The sequence below is a fragment of the Martes martes genome, assembly GCF_963455335.1.
Source record: "Martes martes genome assembly, chromosome: 6".
NCBI lineage: Eukaryota > Metazoa > Chordata > Mammalia > Carnivora > Mustelidae > Martes > Martes martes.
Window position 1 is genome coordinate 9,572,742 of NC_137893.1, and position 27,553 is coordinate 9,600,294.

The window sequence follows — 27,553 nt, forward strand, 5'->3', positions numbered from 1 at the left end:
CAGTACGGAAGTCATTACCAGAATGCTCACGTGGCGTCACGAGAATGTACTTTTCAGGTACAACTCTCTTGTTAACTTGGTGGTATTATTTCCATTCTCTAGATATAGATTAACTTGACTTTGGAAATTAACTAATATACAAAGTAGGCTATCAAGATGATCCAGTTTTCCACTTAAAACTAAAACTATCAAAAAAAGAACAGCCAAAACACATGAAACCGTTTCCCAGTCATTGGACATCAGGCAATAAAGGACTGATCCCATCTAGAGAGACTTTCCAGGCCATGGATCAGGGATGAGAAATCCACCCAAAGACCAGTGGTCCCTCTGAATTGAGGAGACAGGAAGGGGGAGCCCAGGGCAGAGGGCCAAAGAGGAGAGAGCTGCAGAGAGAGGCCCCCGCAGACCCGCAGAGGGGGGGGGTCCCAGGTCTTGGGCTTGTACTAGTGACTGAAGCCCGTGAAAGGACTAAGTATCCATCTCTCGCACGGCGTGGTTCTCACCGGCCAGAACAGAAAACCTCCTCAGTCACAGGGCGTCAGGTACACACACGCTAAAAAGGGTTTTGCCTCAGCAGAGAAGCGAAATTACCCCAAGACTTTTAGTCTTGCTCACTCTGGTCCTACTTGAAAACACTTAAAAATAATGTCAAAGGATTACACTGTTTCTAAGTAACTGCACGCCAGAACAAGATCCCAAAACATTTATGGGAATACAAAAATGCCAGCACATAACAAGGTAAAAATCACAAGGTCCAGCTTCTAATAAAAAAATCACCACGCATGAAGGGAAGTAGAAAAATGAGCCATGGCAACAGAAAAACCGATTGCTCAAAGCTGACCCAGTAATGACACAGATAACAGAACTAGCCATTTACAGAGCCAAGAAAGCTTCCAGGGGCGCCTGGGTGGCTCAGTGGGTTAAGCCTCTGCCTTGGGCTCAGGTCATGATCTCAGGGTCCTGGGATCGAGTCCCGCATCCGGCTCTCTGCTCAGCGGGGATCCTGCTTCTGCCTACTTACGATCTCTCTCTGTGTGTCAAATAAATAAATAAAATCTTTAAAAAAAAAAAAAAAAGAAAGCTTCCAGATACGGATGAGACAGAGCACACACTCTGAATGGGCTTCCAGGGGGTGGTAATTTTAAGCATAAAAAAGAAAGACCCACGCCAGTGGGAACGCACCAGACCAGCGTAAACCCATAGGTCCACAACAGTACCAGAGAAAACAGGAAAACTTATTTGTCACGACCTGAGGCAGCTGTGAAAGCAACTTCTCTTTTTTTTTTTTTTTTTTAAAGATTTATTTATTTATTTATTTGACAGACAGAGATCACAAGTAGGCAGAGAGACAGTCAGAGAAAGAGGGAGAAGCAGGCTCCCCGCTGAGCAGAGAGCCCGATGCGGGACTCGATCCCAGGACCCTGGGATCACGACCTGAGCCGAAAGCAAAGGCTTTAACCCACTGAGCCACCCAGGTTCCCTGAAAGCAACTTCTTACCTGGAAAGCTGGCAGTTAAAGGGAAAGAACTGGACACCGATACCGAATTCCAGCAGAAACAGTTTTCCAAGGTGGCCAACTAGCTCCAACGTAGAAAGGAAAAGTGCTATTTTAGGGAAGAAAGCCACTCAGTAAATGTGGAAGAAATCGCCTTCCTGATTGAGGCAAGGATGTCAGCTGGGGGTAAACCATGAGGTGAAAGGTTAATAGCACTGAATGAACAGCAGACAGATCACCCTCTGGTCACAAGGAGAGGACATGACTAGACGGTTCCACCTGACCCGCGGCATCTTCTGATGTGATGTAGCATAAATATACACTAGCCCTATGGTGTACTCTTGCCCAGAATGTTCTGTGCCTCCTTTGAGCCTTTAGGTGCAACTTCCAATTTATACGACAGACAGAGGACAGAGGAACAATTTGGACAATACCAAAGGAACCACCGGACAAATCCAAAAGACAGTAATTCCACAGGAAAACCTACTAAGAACAGAAAAGTAGGGTCCGTGCTGGAAAGAAAGGAGACGTGTGAGGGACACAGTGGACAGAACCAGACATAATGCTTGGCCCTACACTGAACGCCAGTTCCTAAACAAGCTGTAAAGGACATTCTGGGGTCTGCTGGGAAAGTTCAAGTTGGTCTAGATGTTACGTAAGATGAAAATTTACTGAAAAGGATTGCCAATTTTTAAAAGGCTACAAACAGCATGTCCTGTGTGTCTCTTGTATGGGTACACACACGGATAACCGTGTTCAGCAGGGAAAGTAAGGCATGAGCCATGGTGTAAATGGTAGGGAATGGTGGGGACGCTGTGTTTTTCTGTTGGCTAACCTGAATTTTCCAATATTCTACAGTGCATACGTACTGCTTCTATAATAATAAAGCATTCTAGTTAGAAACTGCTTTTAAAGAAAATAAAAACCCTAGTGCATAAAAATGACAGGCTCTGGCTTTGTCCTATCTTGCTGTATTTTGCTTCGTATAGGATGTCTTTGGGGGGACCTGGACCAGTAAGAAGCACACTGCTACTTCTGACAGGAGGGCAGGGACTTGTTCGGAGAACAGTGGTGAGATCTGGCTCATCCACTGGTCTCCCAGGAAGCAGCCGAGACGTGGTCTGAGAAGGACAAGTTTGACTGCACACATCACGAGAGCGGCCACATGGGAGCTACGGGGACAAGACGCAGGGAAGGGTAACGGTGCCAACGGTTCTCTGCGGGTCCTCCCACACTAGGCTGGACACTGAGGGTGACGGAGGTCTGAGAATTAATGAAAAAGCTAACACGTATTTCATCAAGGCTGCTTTCTGCCAAGCCAGCAAGTACAAAGGACAGACGACGGCTCAAGGAAGCTGGTGGGTGCTCACAGCTCCGGCTGCCCACCTGGCTCCCGAGAAGAGACGCTCCCATCAGTACAGGTCAAGGCGGACCACACGGTCTGGTAAGTCTGCCAGGGAAGAGGCGGCCTGACTCACGGGCTCACTACCTTTCACACTGTTACCTTGGGGGAGAGGCCGTGGAAGCAATCGAAGGTTCTCCTTGTCACCACACAAGGGAGTACTTGCGGTGCCTCCGTCCCACGCTCGTACGTTCTGTGTGGCGTTAACTGGTTTGCCGGCCACGGCCTCTCTTTCTACTACACCCTCGTGAGCGGTCCCCTGCTTGGAGGCACAGATGGAAGCTTCTAGTCACAAAATTCCTCCCTTCCAGGGCAAGACTTTGTCCAGGAATTTGCTACAGGAATGAAATGAAAGTTGCGTGCTCTGTGAAGGCTGAGGTGATTTATGGTTCCTTTCTTCTTTTGTTTTGACACATCATCTGCACGACCGGGGCACCGAAGTCTTCATCTGACATTTCTCCATCAGACACGTAATGGCCACGTGCCAGATGTGTCAGGAAGTAGGGGCAGAAAGCAAATACTGTGATACCCAAGAACATTCAACAGTTCCCGACAAAGACTGAACTCTTTCTCAAAAGGGCCTACAGAGGGCACAAAATTCTCTTTCGCAAAAAGAGCCCAGCCATCTCCACTCAGATTGTAGAAGAATTTGCAAAATTTCCTGTTTTGTTCCTTACAGATTTTTTGCTCAAAGGATATTATCTAATTGTAATTCATTTAATTCAGATGAACCTGTACTATCTTCACAAAACCACTGATCAGAATATAAAATTTGTACATTCTTTAAAAAAATGAGTCTAGATCATAAGACCCAATTAAAACTGTTTGTCCTGATTGGAAATGACCCAAAAAGCTTAACTGGTTTAACAAACCCTTTGTTAATTCACATTCTGAACCCATCGGTGTCAGCCACAGATATCTATTTTTTAAATACAGGAAATGAAAACTTATTTTATTAATTTGTCCTAAGAAGTGGGAAATATTTGTATTAGAGCGTTGACTTATTTTGTTAGCAAAAAGTCTTAAAATAGGTAGCTTTATGTCCCAAACAGGAAGACGCCACAAGCAGTTTCCAGATGAGTCTAATAAAAGGCCATGAGAGATGGGCTTACGGACAGTTCTGATGACAGGCTGTGTGGTAACAATGCTCACTGGCCCTTCATCAAAGCAGTATTCAGGTAAAAAACAAAACAAACCCTTCCCTTTTGTCATTTGGTTCCTGTTAGACGAAAACAAACAACAATGACAAACCACCCTCAACAATGAACGTCACAGCATGTACTTTTGGAAAGGTTCCCTAGATGCATAAAGCAGTCTTATTCAAAGCAAGGATCCGGGACCAAAAAGGCATGGAAAGTTAGTATCACTAGCCTGATGCAGTTCTGGAGAAAAATGTCAGCAAATCCTTTAGACAGAGGTCTACAGCTTTCCTTACAAAGCCCTGTAGCCCATTAAAAGGGGTTCGTCTGGGGGGGTGTGCAGAAAGAGAGAACCTTTCCAACAGGGCTTTGTAAAGAGGAAATCTCGGTAAGTAATCGTGAGACGTCTACGGCATTACAGATCCTATCTGAGATAATGAAATAATAAGCAAACTTAATACCCATGTGAAGCATTCCTTTGCTGATTTATTTTTAAATGAATTACAAAATGGCCTTAAAGTGGCCTAAAAATGGATTTTTTTTAGAAACGAGAAAGCAAAATGTAGTTCCAACATAAAATTACTATTGCCTTCTTTATCCCTTAACCAATTAAAAGTCCTTCATAACAAAAAATATCTTATACTGAAAATCTCTGAATAAAAAAGATGTCATTTCCCTAAATACCCTCTTAGCTTTGAGCATTTGTTTAATATCTAAATGGTTTAAAATAGTCAGCAATCCCAGAGGATTTCCTGTAAGGGAATGAACCACTTCTGACTGGGTAAAGCAGCAGACGGCAGAATGAGGTGTTATGACGGTTCCTAGTCCTAGGCCGATGTTGAGAACGACAGACACTACCTCCCCTGACAAAATTCAGGCTGAATGAAGTCAGTACATCTCATAACATTTTCCACCGTGATGTACCTTCGCTGGATTTAGGAAAGAACGACAACAACACATCATTCCATCGTGTGCAGAACACGATTAGGTGCGAGGCCTCTTACAGGTTACGGGAATGGGAAAAAAATAAGACAAAAATCTCTGCTTCTCACCAAGCTGGCAAGTTCACAAATAATTTGCTGGAAGAGTCAGAAATAGCACTAAGGGAATCGAGAGAAGGAAAGACCAAACGAGGCTTCATAAGGGGTGCAGTATTGGAGCTGAACCTTGGGGGCTGTGCAGACTTGAAAGGCAGAACGAGTCATTCCGTCCTTCTTGGAGGAGAGAGTAAGAGATGCAAAGTCAAGGGCGGCTAGCACAGGGCACATTTGGGGACGAGCCCGTCTGGCTGGAGCCCAGCGCAGAAGGAAGGACAGAGTGAGGATGAGGCCATGCTGGGGAGTCAGAGCAATATAACCGAGGCTGGGAAAGTATCGGTCACACAAGTGCAGCTGAATTTCTTACACGATTTCCCCACCGTGCACTGTCCCAGGTCTGCCCCATCGCTTACAGGTTGGTGACCACCTGCCCCACGGGTCGCTCTCTCGACATGTGCAATTGGTCACTTGGTTCGGGAGGCAATGGGGCAGCCCCGAGAGTTTCTCAAGCAAAGAGCTGACACACTTAATGTTTTGTTTTAGAGGCGGTGGTATCTAAGATACCAAACCAAACAGTTACGAAGTCCCTGCTGAGTACCCAGTACCGCTCTCAACACTTCGGAGCATCTCTCCATCTGCGTGTTTCTGCCGCCCTGGAGAAGTTTCCAGATGAGGACCTGCAGGCACAGAAAGCGACGGGGCCCACCGAGTCACACAGAAGCCGGAGTCCTGGCTCGAGAAGCCACACTTCCCGGCCCTTCCCCATCTGCCGAACGCAGGCCAGGCCCGTGAGTAACCGTCCCTGTGAGGGTCTCAGAGGAACCAGAGTGGGATGGTAAGAACATTCCAGAGAAATGCCACGGGAAGGTGAGAAAGAGAAGCCAGTTTTGTGGGGGAAAGGCCGGAACAAGAAGCCGGAATGCAGCAAACTGAAGAGAAAACTCAAGACTGGAGAGACGTCTCCATGGCTGGAGGAGAGGGAGAAAGGCTGGAGCGAACAGGACTAAGGCCACGGGAAGCCTCGGAGAAGGGCGGCGGGGAGGCCGGAAGGGGAAGTATTTACGGAAGGTCCCTGGTGTGCTGACAGCACTTCCTATGAGGGTCTAATCCTCCCATTCCCGAGGCTGGGACAGAGAAGACAGCCTACCCCCCCCCCCCCCCGCGTGTGACCCCCAGGCTCAGGCCCGTGACCCCGCCCCGCCCTGGGGGCAGAGCACGCAGCTGGGGTGAGGACGTTGCAAGCCAGAGACCGAGCCTCCCTGCGAACGGAGATGCGGCGCAGGGCACAGAGCAGCAGCTGGTGCCGGCTCGGGGGTTCTTGCGGTATTTGATGAAGACAGGAAAAGCAGCCTCTCCGAAACCTCCAGAGGAAACGTCTGGGTTCCCAGAACCTTCCATTAGCGCGCAATCCGGGGGCAGCCACGGAGGAGATTCGGAGAGATCTACCGTGAGCAGCTTTTCAGAACCAAGGCGATGGCGTGATTTAAACACGGGGAACCGGGTGCAAATCCAGACGGGGGCAACTGTCCACACGTCCCTGAAGGAGCTGGTGGCCCTGCCGCCCACGTGGATCGCCCCTGAGGCTCTAAAACCCCAGACAGAGAACGAACGGTGAAGCCAACGCAAACCACTAGAGACGATTCTGTCTTTCTAAAGGCGCTGCGGTGGCGGTCCTCGTGCAACTCAGAATCTGCATGTGAGTGCGAAGCACTGAGAATTCGATGATTCGCTCCTGAATATTCTGCAGTTGGCATCTGTGGCGTGTGTATGCTCGAGCCCGGGAGAGGTAACACACTCCCACATCGCTGCATCCCCGTGGAGACTCGCGCTCCCCCAGGAAGCCGCCTCCCCCCTGCGTGGCGGCCCCGGGGTCTGCCTGGCCAGGCCCCTCCGGGTGATGCACCTGTCCCAGCCTCCAGCTGCCGGAACCGCATGCAGCGAAGCTTCTGCCCGCGACTCTGTGTTCCCAGCTCCGCGAGCCACTGCTGGGTCAGAGAGTGCGCGCGTTTTAAGTATTAACGCACGTTATCAAACTGCCTTCCAGACGCTTCGTCAACTCATCCTTCCCCCAGCTTCGCGTCAGAAGCGCCTATCCACGCGTGCCCTCACAACTCGGCATTCAAACATTTTAATTCTCTGGCCATTTAACAGTGGCCTCTGCAAATGAGTCTTTTCCTATGTGTATTGGCTTTCTGCAGCCTGCCTGTGCGGGGAGAAAGCCAGATTCAGGAAAACCGGCGCTAGGAGAGCAGACGCGCTGATTCCAAGTGAACGGCGCGCCGCGGGGCAAGGGGGTGCGCCCTGCGGGGCCTGACCCGGGAGGGCCAGAGCGGGCCCTGCTGACACACTTGCCCTCCGAGTAAAACTGACTTCTGGGAGAGAACACACTGCCGAGGCAATGAGAAAATCCTAGGAGGCATATCCCTGGAACAAAAATAGCATTTTCCTATTGACGTTCATTGAATGAAAGAATGAGTAAACCTGACAGCAAAATGTTGAAAAGCCACCAATTAAAAATGGCTGCCTGGCTTCTCATTCGTGACATTTTTCGTGGTATTTATAAACACATCACCATGTTGGCCTATTTAAATTATTCTCCTATCCCAGATGACTGAAAGCACAGATGGCTATTAAAATTTTTACTTGAGAAGGGGGCCCCTGGATGGCTCAGTGGGTTGAGCGCCCGACTCTTGATTTGGCTCAGGTCACGATGTCAGGGCTGTGGGACAGAGTCCTGCATCAGGCTCTGCGCTGGGTGTGGAGCCTGCTCACGTTTCTCTTTCTCCCTCCCCCCCCACCCCTCCCCACCTGCTCTCTCTTTCAAAAAAAATTTTTTTACTTGATTTAAATTAAATCCAAATGCTCAATTATGGTCATGCTTTCTGTATTTTGTTACTTCTAGTTTCAGTTCACTTTTCCTTTGCTTTTAAAGGATCAGGTTAGATTCAGCGTTAGAATGGATTAGTAAAATCCACCTTCAAAAAGTTGGTTTTATTTTCTTCTAAATAACCTGGAAGAAGACACATTTCGACTTATGTTACTCAGTCCCTGCTGCTATGTTTAAATGCTGAGGAAGCTACTTCATAACACACCAAGACTAGAGCCGGATGGTGAACTTGTGGTCAGAGTGCTTCAGTCCATCCTGGACAGTGGCTGGAGTAGGTCCCTCAATTAAAATAGGATGAATATTCTTCCACCTTTTGCCTCCTTCGCTTATTCTATTCTAATGTCCACCAAAAGCTATTTAAAAATGTATAAAATCCGTGTGCCTGGTTGGCTCAGTTGGTTAGGCATCTGACTTCAGCTCCGTTCATGATCTTGGGATCTGGGGACTGGGTCCCCCCACCCCCAACGTCTGGGCTCCCTGCTCAGCTGGGAGTGTTTTCTCCCTCTCCTTTTGCTTCTCCCCCTGCTCATGCTCACTGTCTCTCTCAAATAAATAAAACCTTTAAAAATAAATAAATAAAAATGTATAAAATCTGCAGTTAACATATGGTAACAGCACTTGGATAAACTCTCTTGGATGGTTAAGATATAAACATTCCATAAGCAAATAATTACTAAGTGATAGGACTGTGAGGCCTCACATAATTTAAAACCTTCTACGTAGTTAAAGAATATCAAGAAATAACATCCCCTAAAGCCCATTCGTTTCTAAAGATGTAGGAAGTGGTGACATTTTGCTATCTTCTGACTTTTCTCGTTGCTGCTCACCCAAGGTAATCATTTTACGATAACCGAACTAGGCAAAGTCACCTAAGCAGGTCAGACTCTCATTAAAATTAATGCCGAATTTCAGCATATTTTCCTCAAATCGTCCACAGCTGTGAGTTTCCTAGAGGCAACACAAAAGCAGTGCCGAGCTCTAAGCGCCAGATCTGCGGCCACGTTCACCTGTACTGCGACTGTGAGAGTGCAGGAAACATGCCAAGGTCGGAGAAGTCATTTCCTGTTTCAGCCGGAGCTCTGACACTCATCGCCTGAGTGCGGGACCCTGCCTTTCCTCCCCCCGCTTGGGAGAATATCTGCGCCTCATAGTGTCTACGCTCATATCATGCCAGATTTCTAGAAGCAACTCTCAATGAACACCCTGCATTCTCTCTCATAATCAGCTTTAGAAACAGGCGTTAGCCGGTGTAATAGGCAAGTTCTTTGTTAATGCCCCACAGCAATGCCACACAGACATCTACCAGCTACTTTACGCTCTCAGGGAATGGCACCTGCGAGAACGCACCACGAGCCAACACAGATGCGCTGCTCTCAGTCCAGCCAGAGGATGGGAGACTCACCTGGTTGTTACTGTTGGCGGCTGACGAATTGGCTTGAGCTGTACTTGCTGAGAGAGAATCGAGGAAGGCTTGGTCAGCCACTGAATTTCCACAAGAAAATGGGTCTTTTCCATCACTGGGCAAAATCTGAATATTAGAAAGAACATAGATTTTTCCATAGATTAGGGGCATTTCAGAGTTAGAGCCTCTAAACGCAAGCAAAAACTGTGATCTATTACGGAAAAGGGGTTTATATTCTTTTTCTTTTTTTTTAAGATTTTATTTATTCATTTGACAGAGAGAGATCACAAGTAGGCAGAGAGGCAGGCAGAGAGAGAGGGGGAAGCAGGCTCCCTGCTGAGCAGAGAGCCCGATGCGGGGCTCGATCCCAGGACCCTGGGACCATGATCTGAGCCGAAGGCAGAGGCTTTAACTCACTGAGCCACCCAAGTGCCCCAAGGGGTTTATATTCTTGAAAAGGTAAGTAAGCCTTTGAACATCTCTATTAACTGTTCCTTTGCAGAAGCATGCAGAGTTCTAGGAAATGCAATTAATGCCAGAACCAACTTAAATCCTCAATTTCTCTCCTTCTTGTCCATTTTTAGGATCCTGCCTACACAGCGCACAGAGGTAAAACAGGACATAAACCTAAGACCGGTGGGCTGAGTCCAGGGGCCCGTGAGCCCTCTGGAACCGCACGGGCGAGCTCAGGGTGTAGGAACACGCACAGATTTCTGAGAAGAAGGGCCACAGATTCATCAGATTCTCCAGAGGGTTCAAAACTCCCCACCCCTCATCTCCATCAGGAACAACAGGTAGACAGCGCCCAGGTCAACACTGCCCCGGGGCATCATTCCCCTCTGCTGGAGGGGAACCAGAGGCACCTTGTTCCTGATCTCACTCCTGTTTCACTCACAGGGCACCAAGCAACCTTGGTTTTGGTTGGTCACCTGAGGTGGGAGAGGCAAGTCGACCAGGGACCCAGGACGGGAGTCTGAGCGACCTACAGGCAACCAGCAGGGGGCGCCGGGAGGTTGGCTCAGAGTGGGGTTGTCAGCTGACTGGGTGTGTCCCAGGTGGGAGGCTCCTTCCAGGGGTGGGTACACTAGCCTTCCTGGGCCTATAGGGGCACAGGGCTTAAGCCAGGCAGCAGCTCCCAGGGAGCTCATCCAAGACCTTCTATGGGGATGCGAGGAGTTGAGGGATGGGGCCTAAACCAGCACAGAGCAAAGGGAGCTACTTCAAAAGAAATCTTTCTAACCTTTGTAAATGAATCCTGTAATATAAACAGTATTATAGGCAGCAGCGATCACACAATATAAACAGAGGAAAAATACGGACATTTATTCAGAATAACAGAAGGAACTTAATCTATGTATCTGGAATCACTCCTTGGAGCTTGCGTCTACAGGTAACATTTTTTTCTTAGTTCTACTTCAATATATTTTTCACACTTTACATAATGAGCACGTATTACTTTTACAGCGTAAATTTTTTTTTATTAAAAATGAAGTTGCTATTTTCCATAATTCATAAAAAGATGTCTGACAAAGACCAGGTTTAATTACTATAAGACAGTAAGTTCTTACTTCAACATAGTCTGTGGGAACAAGCCCGCGTTCTCCTTTGCTGTTTCTTCCTTCCAGCCACCCTCCACCAACATCCTAATAAAGTTAAAAAAAAAAAAAAATGGCATTATAGTTGAAATTTCCTACAGGAATTTTGCTTTGTTATACATGAAAAGTAGTTAATGTTAAGCTCTTTATTACTGCAGATTTAACATTGTTCAAAGTTATAAACACTTTTTAAAAAGGTTTATTTGAGAGAGAGGAAGTGTGTGCGAGTGAGGGTGAGTGAGCACAGAGCCTGACACGGGGCTCGATCTCACAACCCTGAGGTCTCAGCCTGGGCCAAATTGAGAGGTGGATGCTTAACGGACTACTAAGGCACCCAGGTGCCCTCAAAGTTATAAATAATTAAGGCTTCTCTTTACTCCAGAAAATGACATCATCTAAAAAGAAGAAAAATCAAACAAGTGATCAAAGACTGAAAAGTAGCCCATTCAATAGACGAGAGTGCTGTCCACGTGCAATTCCTCTCGATCAACTGGTTGGGGCAGATGACAAAAATGGCTTGCAGCCCCAACTGTCAAGAAGTAGAATGACACCCCCATTTCTGTGGGGTGAATCTGTGTTGTCCTTTGTGACCTCTGTGGCCAACAGAACAAGGTGAGGTGGAAATAATATGGGGTGAGTTGAGTCTGGCCTCAAGAGGCTTTGCACACTTTTTCCAAAAGAGCTGTTGAATAACGTGGGTTGCTAGAAGACAGAGAGAAGGCCCCATCTCCTGGACACCCCACCCCAGGCCAGCCAACCCTCAGCAGGGGACCCACGAGACACCTGAGTAGCACGTGTGAAAGTACTCAACCCCCAGTTGCCCAAGTGCTGACTGCAGACACAGGAGGGAGCTCGGGTCAGTGGAACCATCCAGCCAACCTGGAGGTTCCTGAGCAAAACAACAAATGGTTGTTCATTTAAGGATTGCCTGTTACCTAGGGAAAGCTAACTGATCCATGGTTCCTTTGTTCTTCTGGATAAACAATGTTAAACTCAATTATAAAATACTGGCATTCCCACTTTTCAATCTATTATCTCTACAAAGTCCTACTTTTTCACCTTAAAATAAGAGTTGTCTTAAGTTCATAAATCATGTCTCAATTACCTGAATCTAGAGAACACAATTTTTTTGGGAAGATTTTATTATTTATTTATTTAGAGAGTGAACACGCATGCAGGAGAAGGGGCAGAGGGAGAGGAAGAGAGAATCTTACGCTGACTCAGCTGGGAGCCTGACATGGGGCTTGATCTCATGAACCTGAGATCATGACCTGAGCCTAAACTAAGAGTCGGATGCTTAACTGACTGAGCCACCCGTGTGCCCCGATAACACATTCTTTTTTAAAAATCATTTTAAGGGGCATCTGGGTGGCTTAGATGGTTGCTTGTCTTCCTTCAGCTCAGGTCCTGGGACTGAGCCCCCCAGTCAGGCTCCCAGCTCAGCGGGGAGTCTGTTCTCTCTCCCTGTGCCTCTCCCCTTGCTCATGCTCTGTCTCTCTCCATCTCAAATGAGTAAAATCTTTTTTTTAAATAATAAAAATAAAAATCACTTCAAGCCCCAACTTTGTCCATTTTTGTGCATAACAGCAACTTAAAGACAATACTATTCTGCCAAGAAATGAAGACTATTTCTTCATTTAAAAAAGTCGTATGGATAAAGAATCTTTAATCTCTCTTATGATTAAAAATACAACCTATTTACTTACACATGTCTAGCATATTATCTAAAACTATAGATACTTTTCTTACCCAGTAATTCTTTTTTATATCTAAAACATATAAAGAAGGTTTTGAAAATACTTCCAATATCAAGAAGCCACCACCCTCTCTTGGTTGCTTCCCACTCTCCTTCCTGGGTCTCTGCACTGCCCCAGCCCCGTCCCCCCACCCGGAAGAACGCCTGCATCACCTCCTTCCCTTCCCCTGATGTCCCCGGCTGTCCCCACAACCTTCTTCACATGCTACTCTCAGAGGTGTCCCAGAGCCAGCCTGGCCCCAGCCCTTGCCTCCAGCTCCGCATTTCCATTTTTAAACTGATACAAAGCTGTAGGGAAGGGTTTATTATTTACTGTTCTTCAAGCTCCCCATATATAACAGTAAACTCATTTAATCTTTCCAGAGAAGCTTTTCTCCCTGACTCAAGAACTTTAATACATCCACCATTCACTCAGGCCAAAGGCCAAAAATCTCCAGGATCCTTGCCTCTTTTCTCTCCAGCAGTATCTAATCTGGCATCGAGTCCTCCGGGCTGGACTCGGCAAGCCTCCTGTGTTCTGCTTTTTCAATTCCTGTTGCTACAACCTCAAGGGGCATCCCCGGGCTCCAGCCACACCAGTCCAGAGTAATCTCCTGGAAATACAAGTCTCACCACATCGCCTGCCTAACATCAACGAGAACACCCTTAAATGAATCCACTACTTACAAACGAAATCCAAGGTCTACATCCTGGCCCACAGGTCCTGTCTGACTGGACTTGGAGAGCCAGTTTTCTTAGGCTGTCTGCTACTGGCCCAGATGCGCCCTGTACCCCTGGGATGCCTGTTTACGTGCCATGTTCCCAGCAGAGAGAAAAAGCAGAGGCTCAGAGGCCAAACAGACGCGGTTTTGCGTCCTTGCTCTCCCACTTACAAACAGAATGATCTTGGGCAAGTTTGCTTGCTCTCGAGGTCTCATTACCCTCATCTGTACAACACAGGTTAGAAGGCCCTAGCTCTCAGAGGTCATGCAGAAAACACACCAAGAATACAGGTGAAGTGCTCAGCCGCACACCTGGCTCACAGGCTGTCGTCCGTCAGCCACAGCTGTGACTTCCCAGAAACACTGAATGCGTTCCCATCTTGCCACCTGTGATCAGGCTGGGACCTGTCTGGGACATCTCTTTCCATTTCTGCCTGATGGAAACCCATCCAACTACCTTTCGGGGGCTTAACTTTTATTCACCATCAGTACTTCATAAATAACAGGGCAAAAATCTGTGCGGGTTTTAAGATCAACTTGTTAAAAAAAAAAAAAAATCCTAAAAATGAGTCCTTAAGAGACCATCGGATTTTTTTAAAACCTCTTACCGGATTTGTAATTGTGATGATTTCTCCTTCATTAACCGTCAGTTCGTTATTTCCGGGCTCAGCAGCAAAATCATACATAACCCGAGCCTATTGGGAATAGAGAGGAACACAGGAAGTTACAGATGTAAACTTCACGGTAAAAAACCAAACAATCTTTATCATACACTTTGTAAACATGCTCATGACCGTGGCTGTGGTTGTTTTGAAATAAAGGAAGACATGTTACCAAAATGATTCATCAGCCCTATGGTGAGGAAAGAGGACACCAGCAGTGAGAGCCCCCTACTCTGTTGTGGAAACGGGGAAGGTTCCTGGTAGCTGCCCACACCACCTTCAGAGATTAGCTCTCAAAATGGTCTCAAACCACATCCATTTCATCAAGGGGAGGGGCATGACTTTTGTTTCTTTGTTTTTTTTAAAGATTTATTCATTTGAGAGGTGGGAGGCCAGGGGCAGAGGGGGAGAGAATTGCGAGCAGATCCACCCAGAGCGCAGAGCCCAACACAGGGTCGGACCTCAAGACCCTGAGATCACGACCTGAGCCCAGACCAAGAGTTGGACGTCCAGCCAACTGTGCCACCTAAGTGCCCCAACACCCGTTCCTTACAGAGGTCAGAAGTGAAAGCAGAGATCATTCATTCCGGGCACACTCACTCTCAGGGACTGAGGGAACCCACGAACGCACTCATGCATGCACTCATGTAAGATGCACACGTGTTCAGATGACTCCCTGGCCGTGAGAATGCTCACTGTTCTTTATCTAGAGCCATGGGATGAATTTACTAAAGCAGTATCCCTAGCCAACTCACCTCAGAATATAACATCCAGGGAGCAAGATATACTTACGTTCTTCTGCTAGAATACTACCCACTCTACAATGGCCTACTGGTCAGCTAACCCAACAGCTGTGATTTTCAAACTTTTCCTACAATAAAATCTTAATTCTGTGGAAAACAGACTAAAGGGAAGCTGTTCTGGGTGATGGGAGGTGGGGCTGCTCCTTTAGCCTCTTCCTCACGAGGCTCCTCTTGGAGTGCCTAAACCCAGACACATGATTCCCACAAATACCACTATGTGCATATTCCAAGACGATCACTGCTGTGAGTACCTGGGGGGCTCAGGCGGATAGGTGTCTGCCTTTGGCTCAGGTCATGATCCCAAGGTTTTGGGATCGAGTCCTGCATTGGACTCCCTGCTCAGTGGAGAGTCTGCTCTGCTTCTCCCTCTGGCCCTCCCTCCCCCACTTGTGCTCACTTTCTCACAAAAATAACTAAAATTTTTATATATAGTACTTAATATAATTTTTAATCCATTTCAAATTCTAAGTAATTGTCTTTCATGGACTAACTCATTAGAGAAGGTCCATCTTACTCAATGGAGATAACATGTACCTAGGAAACCGACGATTTATTTGAAAAGTAACTGTCCTTAAGTGGCAAGTTCAGGCATATTACAGAGCTAGTCAAATAGGACTAATGGACCTGCACGCATATCACAAATATTTACTGAACACCCACCACACGGTCAGAACTGGAGGCCTTCCTGCCTGCCAGTGCACTGGCCCCACACTTGCTTAATGATGCCTGAAAGTCTCAGAACAAGGAGGAAGGATTCATAGCTACTGGGAAAAGGTTACGAAAAAAAACCCCAAAACCTCCAAATACCAATTTATTTTGATACACATCAAAAAAAAGAAGACAGACTGAAGGATGAATGTGCAACAAAAAAGGGAGAGTGAGATGTTGTTTACAGGCGTTAGGTGGTAGGCTGATGGTGTTCAGTGGGAAATGATTTTGAGTTTTCTACATGTTTGAGGTTTTTTTAATAACAAAATGTTAGAAACAAATGGTCCGGTCTGTCAGTCACAGAAGGGCATCGCTCCTGGCCTTCCGGGACTTCGTCCTGAGGGGCTGGGAAGGGGGAGGAAGGGGTAGGCTGCAGGCATGGAGAGCTCCAGGGGTTAGCACACGGGCCTTTCTCCTACTGCTGAAAAAGTTGATACAATTCTGCTGGACACGTTGTGGGGTATTTTTTAAAAACCACATCACCCGAATCTCAAATCTCATGCATGGAGGGCAGATGCAGATAAATGCATGAGGCGGATGAGGAGGGTCCCTGGGCCAGCCAGGCCCCCAGGACTATGGGTTTCCCGGGAAGGGCCTGGTGTGCACACAAGGTCCAGATGAGTAACCTGTTGTTTGGTTATTGTTCCTTAGGGATCTTGGCTAATAATTTCTTTTTTAAATGCAGCTAAATCCAGCTAATAACCACTACAGAATTCTAAGGCCTCTTGGGTACCAAATGCACAACTTGATGGAACGAGTTAAAAACTGAAACTGGAAACTCCCTTCCACATTTAAATATTACTGAACTTTAGCCATGGAAAAATGTATCTAAACATTGTAGGTTTATATAAACATTGATTTAAGCCTTAAAAAGAACCCTAGAGAGGCTTCTTAAAAATTAGAATTGAGAGAAATTTTAGAGAACAAAAAATGTTATAAAGCATATCCCCAAATGAGCGTAACATGTCAACAGAAAACAAATTTGAGCAACCACTCGTACCAAGCTTAGCTAGCCTGGAAGCCTCTAGAATGGAAATCCTCGGAGCGCTGTCTCCCTTTACCTGCGTTTCTGGTCCCCCATCAGTTCCCCTATGCTTCAAATGGCCTTGAGAAAAGGTCCATTTTTTGATGCTGCTTTCCCCTGTGTTGGCTACACTTTAAGAAATGGCTCAAGTGTTTTCAGGAGCTAACTCTCTGCACAGTTCCTAGGCAGCAGGGAACATGACTCTCTGTGTTGAACACATGCTGTCAACAGCAATCTCTTCAATGCCAATACCAACAAGTCTTACAGATGAAGGTGAAGGAATAATATTCAGCAATCTTAAACCCAAGTTCCATTATCTAACTACAGTAAAACAGACATCAGCAGATCCAAATTTGTCCATGTCCCGGGCACTGGAAGAGACCTGGTGTGTGGATACTCTGTCATCCTTAACACATATTTCCCTTTGAGGGGAGAGAAGGGGAGCAAAGTATTCAATCTCCTTGACCATGTTGTGAACATCTGTCTGCTCCATATCCCTTCCTTCTGGAAACTTCCTGCTTGACTCCAAGCCACTGGTAAGCATATAACCCAAACAGGGATAATCAGAACTCTTTCCCTGAAATTGATACAGATGCTGGGGAGCATGGGTCTTTTTCTCTGAAAATGCTGCCAGTGGCTAACCAGCGGAGGTATGGAGAAAGTCCACCTTTGGTGGAGTGGAATTGCAATCCTGCGGAGATCCCTGAGGAAGCCTGAGGCTGCTCTCCTGCTCTCGGACACAAGAGCCAACGGCTCTCCTTCCATGCCTAAGCTATTGTGAGTTCAGATTCTATTGCACAACGGAGGGAGCCCAAGTTGATACAAACCAACAGCCCCAAACCAAAGAATTTATTAAGAAGACATTTTTAAATAAAGAGAAACACTGGATATAGTAAGTACACTACTCTGTTTCCAATTTTGCAAAACAAAACACTAGAACCTAACATGAACAAGAGAATTAAACAGTTCAAAATGACGAAAAACCTGGCAGCAGAAAGTTCCTGTGGGGGTCAGATTGCAGAGGACAGGTCCTCATCCTTAAGCATCTGCTTCTCTGGGTTTACATAAATCACAATCAAATCTTGGGGAAAAGCAGTAAATCTTCAGCAACGTAGCTCTCTCACTTCAAAAACAGAGACACTCAAATAAAAATTAAATTGAAAAATTTCAAGGGATGGACAGATCCTTCATTAATATGACCCTTGACAACTGAAGTTTTGCATGTGATATTTCTATGTAACTAGTTCACCTTTTCAGATGCCAAGCTTGTTTTTTTTTTTTTTTAAGAGTTTTAATTTATTCATTTGAGAGAAAGCACGCATGTGCGTGAGGATGACAGGGGAGGGCCAGAGGGAGAAGCGGGGAGCAGACTCCCCACTGAGCAGGGAGGCCCAATGCAGGACTCAAATCCAGGATCCTGGGATCATGACCTGAGCCAAAGGCAGAGACTTAACCAACTGAGCCACACAGGTGCCCCTCAAATGCCAAGCACGTTTGACTTAAGCACACTCATGTGCTTTTTGTGAAATCGTATACAGTTAATGCCTTCCTCTATCTTGTTTTTACACAACTATGCAGACCATCAGAAGAAAAAGAACTTCATTTATTAGACTCTGAGAGTATTATTACAGCCTCAATATATGCAGATGTATTTGTCCTTATTGTAAATAATTAAGACTTAAATGCTTTTCGGTTTACAACAATCTGTGATTTTAGTTCAATCCTGGCCTGTGCTTGTTTAGTTGTTAATTTGCATCAAACAGAGAATCTTAAATTACCCTCTAAAACATCCTGTTAGATTTAGCCACTGCTCCGACCTACTAAGTTTTCTGAATTGTGAAGCCATCGTCCAGCTATACCCAACTAGTGCTTCTCCCTTCCTGCCCACGGTCCTCAGAGAGCCTGATATGCATGCTTTCCACAGCTCCCGCTGGGTCATTACTAGAGCTGTTAAAGTAGCGCAGGGCTGAGGTCCCAGACGGCCACCCGCGTTAAGAAACTCTTTCCCAGAGGACACGGATCGATTATCACATTTTGGGTAGGTGGCTCTTAAAACTTCCAAAGAAGGTGCAGGGCCAAGGGCAGGCCGCCCCCAAGATGGACCTCATGAGCAGGAAGATTATTCTGAGCTGAAGGTAATCAAGGCCCTGCAGCTCCAGAGAACAGTCTGCCCTTCCCTTAACTTCGGAGAAGAATCCACGTTGGGGGTCTTTCCCAGAAGGAGGGTTATCAGCAGAGATAAATTTTATCCGAGTGACCCACCCGGACAGCAGGGCAACCATCTAATTACGAGGTTATCCGCTCTTCTCACACCCTGGGAAGTAAATTCCTTTCCCCCGAAGCCCCAGACCCCTGGCCCCATCTCCTTAGGTCAGAACAATCTATTTGAAGGAGGACTTCAACAACCTGCATTTTGACCTCAAACTTTTTAACTGATTAAGTTCTTCTGTCCAGCTTATCTCTTAGCTCAGGCAAAAAAAAAAAAAAAAAAAAAAGACCCTGTGGGCAAAGCATGATGAGAACCAAAACTACCCCCGTAAGCAATAAGGTCTGCCTTGAGCCAGTAAGACCCCACATGCCTGACCCCAACATGTGGGGCCCTCACGGCCCACCTGCACGTGCCCAGCCACCTTTGCCCCCCAGTTTCCTTCTATAAACCCGGAAGTACTTTCCGCACTTTAGAGACCGACATTCAGATGCTAGGGTGCCGTCTTCCCGGTTGGTGGGCTCAGTGAAATCAATCCCTTGTTTTTACCTCGGCTCCTTTCTCCGCCTGCGGATTCTGTCGGTGGCGAATGGCCAGACCCAGTCTGGCACCCCTGCACCCCGGCTACATAGATGCTTCATTTTGCCTGTGTGGATTCCCCGTACGGATGCTACTAAATTTCATTTTCTCTTGTTACTCTGTCTCTCTTCCAGTCCAGCTAGAAGGACAGGAATGTCCCTAGAAAGGGACGGGAATTCTTGCTCCGGGACAGGTGGCGTAGTTGGCAGGATACTTTACTCGCTGGCCACCACGTGCCCCGGACACAGCCGCAGCTGGGAGATCCTGGGACATCTGACCAGCAGCCACAGAAGGTGACATTTCTTAACCATGCTGGCCTCCCGGAATCTCTACTTGCAGAGTTGTTGGAGGAAGGCTGGTGAGAGCCCTTTTCTTATTTTCTAAACTTAGATTAGCAGGAGAAAATGTTTGTGGAACTAGCTCCTTGGGCTTAGTGACCCTGGGTCCAGTCGGTTCCTGATCCATTTCCTCCCAGAGAAGGTCTTTGTTCTCCTTTGCATCTCTTTGTCATGTGTTGCCAACAGACATCTTGGAAGCCAAAGCATAAAATGAGTGGGCAGGGGTTGAGCACGTAAAAGCTGCCGGAGCACTGGCCCCTCAAGAAGACTCCGTGATAGGAGAAGTTGGTTCCAGAACTGGGTAGACTGACACTAGGTCACCTGCCAACCTCAAGGAAGCTTCTGCGCAATGAGGTACGCTGTAATACAACACAGGGTCCCCAGGCGCGCAGCACGTCCCTCCCAGGGATCAGCGTGGCTCCGGCAGACCCAAGGCTTACATAAAGCTGTTAGAGTTCTCCTTTCATCTGTTCCGTGTCCCAAAAGCTTGGCTTTATACCAGTGGGAATATTCTCTTTGGTCTCCACCATCCAGAGCGTGCACCTTGGGGACCAGTTGAACAGACTGGGGATCTGAGCCGCTCTCTCTGTCCAGCTGTGCCAGCTCTGGGGTGACTGTCACGAGAGGTCCAGCCCAGAGGAACTTTTGTCATCTCAACTGCCACTGCTTGATCAGTGCTTGAGCCCCATTCCAGAAGCACCTGCCTGGTATTCCAGATAGTAGGCTCGTGACGGGAGGCATCTCCCGTTCCCAGGGGACACTGGAGACACACACACACACACACACACACACACACACACACACACACACACACACACCATCCTTACTGCCCGTGCCTCTGCTTTCTAATTAGAAAGTAATTAGATAGATTACTTGACTATATTTGCAACTTTACCGTCACTGAGGAAATTGATGACCAAAATTTCTCCTTGGCTGTTATACAAATGATCTGTGAAAGGCCAATGTCTGGGGATTAATTGAAGCCAAGAGTAAATTTTTTGCTAAAGAAGGAAATTTAGTTAAAATATGGGCCAATCCCTTGATAATCAGGCTATAATCCAGGTCTTTGGGGAATTAGGAACCACTGTCTTTCATTGACAAACCTCTACAAAACCAGAACTGCAACTCTAGAAACACGTTAAAGCTCACCAATCTTTACCAATCCCTAAGCTTCACCTAGTCCTCTCAAAATGTTTGTACATATTATAAAAGACCAAGATATTGGAGCGCAGTTGTTCTATACGTAAAAAATATAAATAAGTTTTAAATAGCAATTAATAGCAATTACCCTGAAAGTCTAGGGAAAAAAATTTTTTTTTACATTCTCTCTCTATCCCTTTAAATTATAACTCTTATCATGTCTTTGAAATGTAAACATAATCTCCTGAGACTGAAGGAAAAAAAAAAAGAGAAATATTTAAAAAATTGGCCCTGTAATGTCCTCTCCACAAATAGTGGAAATAAAATTAAGATGCTGTTTGCATCTTGTCTGCATATTTTTTTGTGTGTACATGTACACATACATGGTAAATGTGAGATATTTTCTCTACCTCTGGATGGCACTGCTAAAATGAGTCTATAAAAGAGCTTTAGTTGATTTGGAGTCAAGCACTTATAAGGACTGGCCATCCTAAAGCTAAGATGGAAACTAACCTAGGGTGCCCGGGTGGCTCAGTGGGTTAAGCCTCTGCCTTCAGCTGGGGTCATGATCTCAGGGTCCTGGGATCAAGTTCTGCATGGGGCTCTCTGCTCAGTGGGGAGCCTGCTTTCCCCCCACTCTCTGCCTGCCTCTCTGCCTACTTGTGATCTCTGTCAAATAAATAAATAAAATCTTAAAAAAAAACAAAACTAAAAAAAGAAACTAACCCAAATATTTATCAAGTTCAAGTGATCTGGGGCAATATTTGGTAATAAAACTAACTGAAGGTTGCTGGTTTAATTAAAGCAGATATGCATTTAGAGTTAAATATAAAACGTTTATTCTGCTTGTTTACTAGTTTACTAAAAGTCAAATAAGTTCATGGTATCTCTGTTGCAAAATCTCCCAGAGGGGAAAAAATACTTAGAATAACGGCTGACTTTGCCTGCTGCCTCATCAAGTTTTATGGGCAGTCTAAGCATAACTGCTGAGAACAAGTAAATTAAACAGATAGAAATTAAAAAAAAGGTTTGTATGTAAATTTTTAAATAGCTTTCAAAATCTTTGGCCACCTAAAAATGTCAAAGTTTTGCTAAGTTAAATGATGAGTTAAGTTCACTGATTATCTAAGATCATTTCCAATAAGATAAAATAAGGAAACGTTAAGTAATGAACATGGCTTATCTACTTCTGTCTTACAATGCAGAAACTAAGGATAAATTTGGGTCTGCTAGTAATCATACTTTATGCTTTACTGAAAGACTATTATGAAAAAAAAAACCCACATTCTTTAAAATATAAATCTGCCAATCCAAAGAATTCTGGCATGACAGTTCACAATTGAGTACTACTTAGTTTCCACTAGAAATTAAGGTTGCTAAGTATTAAGAATTCTAACAAATATAATTAAGATCACTGGAAACAAGGGAAACAACTTGGTATGTGAGGAAAATGGGAAGTGCTTTTCATAAGAAAAAATATGAGGAATGAAAATACATATTTGTTGGGGAAAAAGAAAATAATTTTGCCCTCGAGTTATTTAAAGTTATTTAAAGAGGGAAAATAAACTTGTAGAAGGTTTATGAAGAAACAATCTTCAGAAAGAACTTTATTGTCAGTACTGGTTGAGATGAGGATAAAATTTAAATAAGTAAATGAGTTTTAATATCAAAAGTAACCTGGTACAACTTTTTTTTTTTCTTTGTTAAAAGTACAAAGTTCTCTTGAACTATTGGTCTGCTCTCCATAAGGTGTAACAAAGGTTTTTCTTTACCTTTAAGTTATCTGCATAAGAAACAAGTATTGTTTGCCAAAATAATTTCCTATGTTTATCCGCTCTTTGATTACTTAAGAAAACGGAGTCTTAACAGGAAAAGAACTAAATTTTGCTCACAACTATGTAACCTGTATTTGCCTCTGAAATCTTGTACTCTCATTGTGGTTAAATGGATAATTGTTTCGTAATGACTTCTGATTCTATTTAGCCAAATGTCCAAACCTTTGGATACTTCTGACATACTTCCCCAAAACAATTTCTAAAATAAAGTCTTTTGACCACATAATCTGAGGTGTTCCAAAGGGCCCACAGAATGTTTCAAAAAAATTTTTTTTGAGAAATTTAAGTAATCAGGCTTATTTGGTATGTTAAATTAAATGGGAAGCATTGTCAAATAAGTGATATTCAACCCTGCTGCACTGCACTTACATAGACATGTTATTAAAAAATAACACAAGTGTTTTAAAAATTATATGAAACTCCTAGAAATACGATGCCCTGATATGTTATTATCTTGAAGCATATGTCACGAAAATAACCAAATTTCCCTGTCAATTGCACAGTAATGAATTATAATCAGATCTTCAACCATGGCCATTTTAAAGTTTCTTATCATTTACAGACAGTTTTATATTTTGTAACTCAGATACCTCTATAGAAGTTTTCTGCAAAAGTGCTGCATCTTCGATGAAACTCATGGGAAAAGCTGAGCACAGGTATCTTGTAACCTTCAGATCCTAAAACAGTACTAGGTAAAAATTTCTGGGATTCGAGAGGAAAAATTAATAACGTGGAACTGAATAAGTTGAGGAAGATAATGGCATTCTTTATGACTTTTTGTTTGGACCACTGCTGACTTTTTATAAATGTTGTTTTTTTTTTCCAGATTTAAGAAAACTTTTTCTCTTAAACCAACTCATTGTTATTTGGTAAGATACACCTTTTTGAACAAATGGAAACAATTATACTTTCTCCTTATTTGAATCCTCCAGAATTCAGAAACTTAGTATTCTTATATGTTCATAGCAATCTATTTGCATAAGTTCAGTAAGAATCTGTTCTCCTTATGACAAGACACCACTGGAAACACTGACTGTATTACCAACGTCCTGACTGGAATGTCATATTTGAGAGAGATATGCATAGATGCAGATGGGACCAGACAGTTTTAGGGAACCAACGATGACTTTATGTATCCAATCAAGCTCTCCTGGACACAGCAGCTGGGTACCTTGCTTACAGAGTCCCCAGTAGCCTGACTACCACAGGCCTACCTTTGACAACATACCTGCCTCACCACCTCCTGAAATGACTTTGTCCCAACTGACCTACTGTCAGGACTAACAACCTACCAGCTCAACACTTTCTAAGTAGGTTCCATGTCCAGCGTGGAGCCCAACACGGGGCTTGAACTCATGGCCCCGAGATCAAGCTCTGAGCTGAGATCAAGAGGTGGATGCTTAACCAACTGGGCCACCTGGGCGCTCCCCCTCTCAACTTTTAATGTGTGAAACTGCAGGGAAGTTTCAGAGGAGGAACTGTAGGGACTGAGGGCAGGCCACCCCGAAATGGGCCACTCTGGCACTTGGATTATTCTGAGCTGAAGGCAACTGAGACCCTGAGGGCTCAAGAGAAAGTTCTGCCCCTCCATTAACTACACAGAAGAATCCACGTTGGAGGTCTTTCCCAGAATGAGGCTTATCTGTTGAGATAAATTTTATCTGAGTGACCCATCTGTACCGCCAGGCAACCATCTAATCACCAAGCGTCTATACTACTTCTCAAGCCCTGGGAAGAGCATTCCTTTCCTGGAAGTCCCAGACCCCTACCCCCTTCTCCTTAGCTCAGAAAGGCACATACCCTTCATTTTGGCTGTCACTGGAATTTCCACATCTGTGTGGACTCCCTGGATGTAAGCTATTAAATTAGATTTCCTCTTGTTAATCTAGTCTCATGTCAAGTTTGGTTCTTAGTCCAGCTAGAAGGACCCTTGAAGGGACAGGAATTCTCCCTTACAAAATAGCCTGGGGTGCCTGGGTGGCTCAGTCTGTTAAGCATCCTGATTTTGGCTCAGGTTATGATCTCAGAGTCCTGGAACCAAGCCCCACATCTGGTTCCACTCTCAGCGGGGAGACTCCTTGAAGGTTTCCTCCCTCTGACCCTCCCAACTGGTGCATGCTCCCTCTCCCAAATAAATCTTAAAAAAAAAAAAAAAGTCTCCTTAAGTGTTCACAAGTAATGTGTTTAATATCTATACAAGAATACACTCAGGATGATGAAGTTCTGTTAAAGTTTTATTTTAAAAGCTGCTCTAGTAAAAGATCTCCCCAAAAGAAGAAATTTCTACAAGGAACTGTAGCAGCCATAAAGAATGGCTGGAAACTTTTCTTATGCAAAAATTTCAGAACTACCAGTGAAACTGTTATGTTCTTTAAATGTTTTTTCCTAAACTGGGCTTTTACCTATTTTCCTGAAATAAGATGCACTTAGAGGAATTTTTTCACTAGTGATCAATTCGATGAGCAATTAGGGAAATTTCCAAGACAAACAGAAATTCACTGAGTATAGGAATATAAATTTCCAAGACATATTTAGAATAATCTTAAATCTGACTGTAACAAAGGGCAATTATACAATCAGAAGAGGAAGAGGAAAGTTCTGAGGAGCCATCATAAAGAAATCACATTGTACGATCCACCTCCACATTATTTCCCTTCTCCCTGTATTCCGTGCATGGAGCATGGTTCTGGAAAGCTCTGGGACCAAGGAAATCCTTGGAACCAAAGCAAACTGCTAGAGACTGGGATGATTTTAAGAGGCTTTCTACCCAAACTCACCCAGACCAAAGCTTCTTTATGTGCTGTGTATAAGAACGATTGGACAAGGGTGTTTTAATAGTTATTTGGTTAGGTGACAGCAAACTGGCCATATCATATATCATGTGTGATATGTGTGTGTGTGACATCACTATGATCAAGTAACATGACAAAACAGCCACTTCTGATGCCCACATGTGACTGCCCATTCTGCCCCCGGCTTCCTTCATAATTGCACATACACATGAAAAGCTAACTGGATTTTTTTTATTTTTAAGGCCACATCAAAACGGCTGCATTATACTAAACATACTGCTATAGTCGCTTTAAATTGGGGTCGGTTAACATTTTACTGTAAAGGGCACAACACTAAACATTTTAAGTTTTGCAAGTGATACATACAGTCTGTCTCTGCTGCCCTAGTGCAAAAGCTACCAGACACATCATGCAAATGAGTGCAGCTGCGTGCCAATAAGACTTTCTTTACAGAAAACACACGGCAGGCCAGACCTTGCTCCTGAGCCATAATCTGCTGATCCCTGTAACATGAGCAGGAACAGTTATTATAAAAAATCCTTAACATATAGGGGACACCTGGGTGGCTCAGTGGGTTAAAGCCTCTGCCTTCGGCTCAGGTCATGATCCCAGGGTCTTGGGATAGAGCCCCGCCATCAGGCTCTCTGCTCAGCGGGGATCCTCCTTCCTCCTCTCTCTCTCTGCCTGCCTCTCTGCCTACTTGTGACCTCTCTCTCTCTTTGTATTAAATAAATAAATAAAATCTTTAAAAAAATCATTTATATCACACAGCGTATAAAGGAAAGAATCTCTGTAATTCACATCACAAAGGGTTACTCTTTCTAATACAGAGAGCTTCTAGAACTTCAAAAAAGACCAGCAACCCAGAAAAATGGGCAGAGGAACAAACAGTTCATAGAAAAATATAAATGGTATTTAAACATATGAAGAAGAAAAAGCTCAATTTCACACATAAAGAAAGACAAATTAATTTGGAAGATGTTGCCAGATTTCCATTAGGAACTATTTAAACTATTAGGACTATTAGGACAATAACTAGGGACTATTTAAACTATTACCAGCCATACACACATACACACACACACACACACACACACACACACACATGAGTAATGGTTCTCTGTAGCTTCACAGACAGAATAAATTATCCAACGTTTGGATTTGCTGCCAAACCAGGGAGGGAGACATGTTACCTCAATACAGTTGCAGAGATAAATTGACCCTCTGACTCAAAATCTCATTTTCGGGCTCCCCTCCCTAGACACACTTCCGTCTACGGGGTACTGATGACAGACGGCGCGGTACAGGACCCCAGTGTCTAGTCACAGGGAACTGGTGAAGTGAACTACGGTCTGTCACCACAAGGGAGTATCAGGCAGCAACAGAGAACTGGAACAGTGTGCAGGCACTGGCCTGCAAGGAGACCAGCGCCGAGAGAGGACAGCTGCTGCGGAATAGAGCGCACAGAACAGCACTGCTGTTCCTAGGTAGAAGGATATTTGTATTTGGCAGCATTTCCAAAAAGCACTAGAGGAACAGATTATTTTAAAACTGGTTACCGACAGAGATGGGAGTGGAAAGGAGTGCATTACTCAGTGGATTTCTTTTCACATCATTTCCATTTTTTTTTTAAGATTTTATTTATTTATTTATTTGTCAGAGAGAGAGAGAGAGAGAGCGCACAAGCAGGCAGAGGGGCAGGCAGAGGCAGAGAGAGAAGCAGGCTCCCCGCTGAGCAAGGAGACCCACATGGGACTCGATCCTAGGACCCTGGGATCATAACCTGCGCCGAAGGCAGCGGCTTAACCGACTGAGCCACCCAGGCGTCCCACATCATTTCCATTTTAACTGTGTACATGTACCACCCGCCCAAGAATTCTAGACTAAAATGGGAGGATGGAGACACCATTTACAGTAGGAGCAGAAAGCAGAAAATGACCTAGAAAAAGCTTTATGATGTTCCTGAAAGACACAGACAACTGGAAGAACTGGGCAGTACAGCAGATTATTTGCAAAAGCGGCCACAATAAATCCTCCTTGCCCTGCTGGGAC

At 44.9% G+C, this 27,553-nt stretch overlaps 1 protein-coding gene across 1 annotated transcript in view; it reads right to left on the bottom strand.

Moving 5' to 3' along the window:
- SNX9 (sorting nexin 9) overlaps positions 1-27,553 on the bottom strand; it is a gene marked incomplete at its 5' end in the record, with an annotated part of 104,790 nt that overhangs the window by 45,084 nt on the left and 32,153 nt on the right. Inside the window, 3 exon segments of the mRNA XM_080805150.1 lie at positions 9,363-9,488; positions 10,931-11,005; positions 14,023-14,109. Of these exon segments, the coding sequence (XP_080661276.1) occupies positions 9,363-9,488; positions 10,931-11,005; positions 14,023-14,109 (288 nt within the window).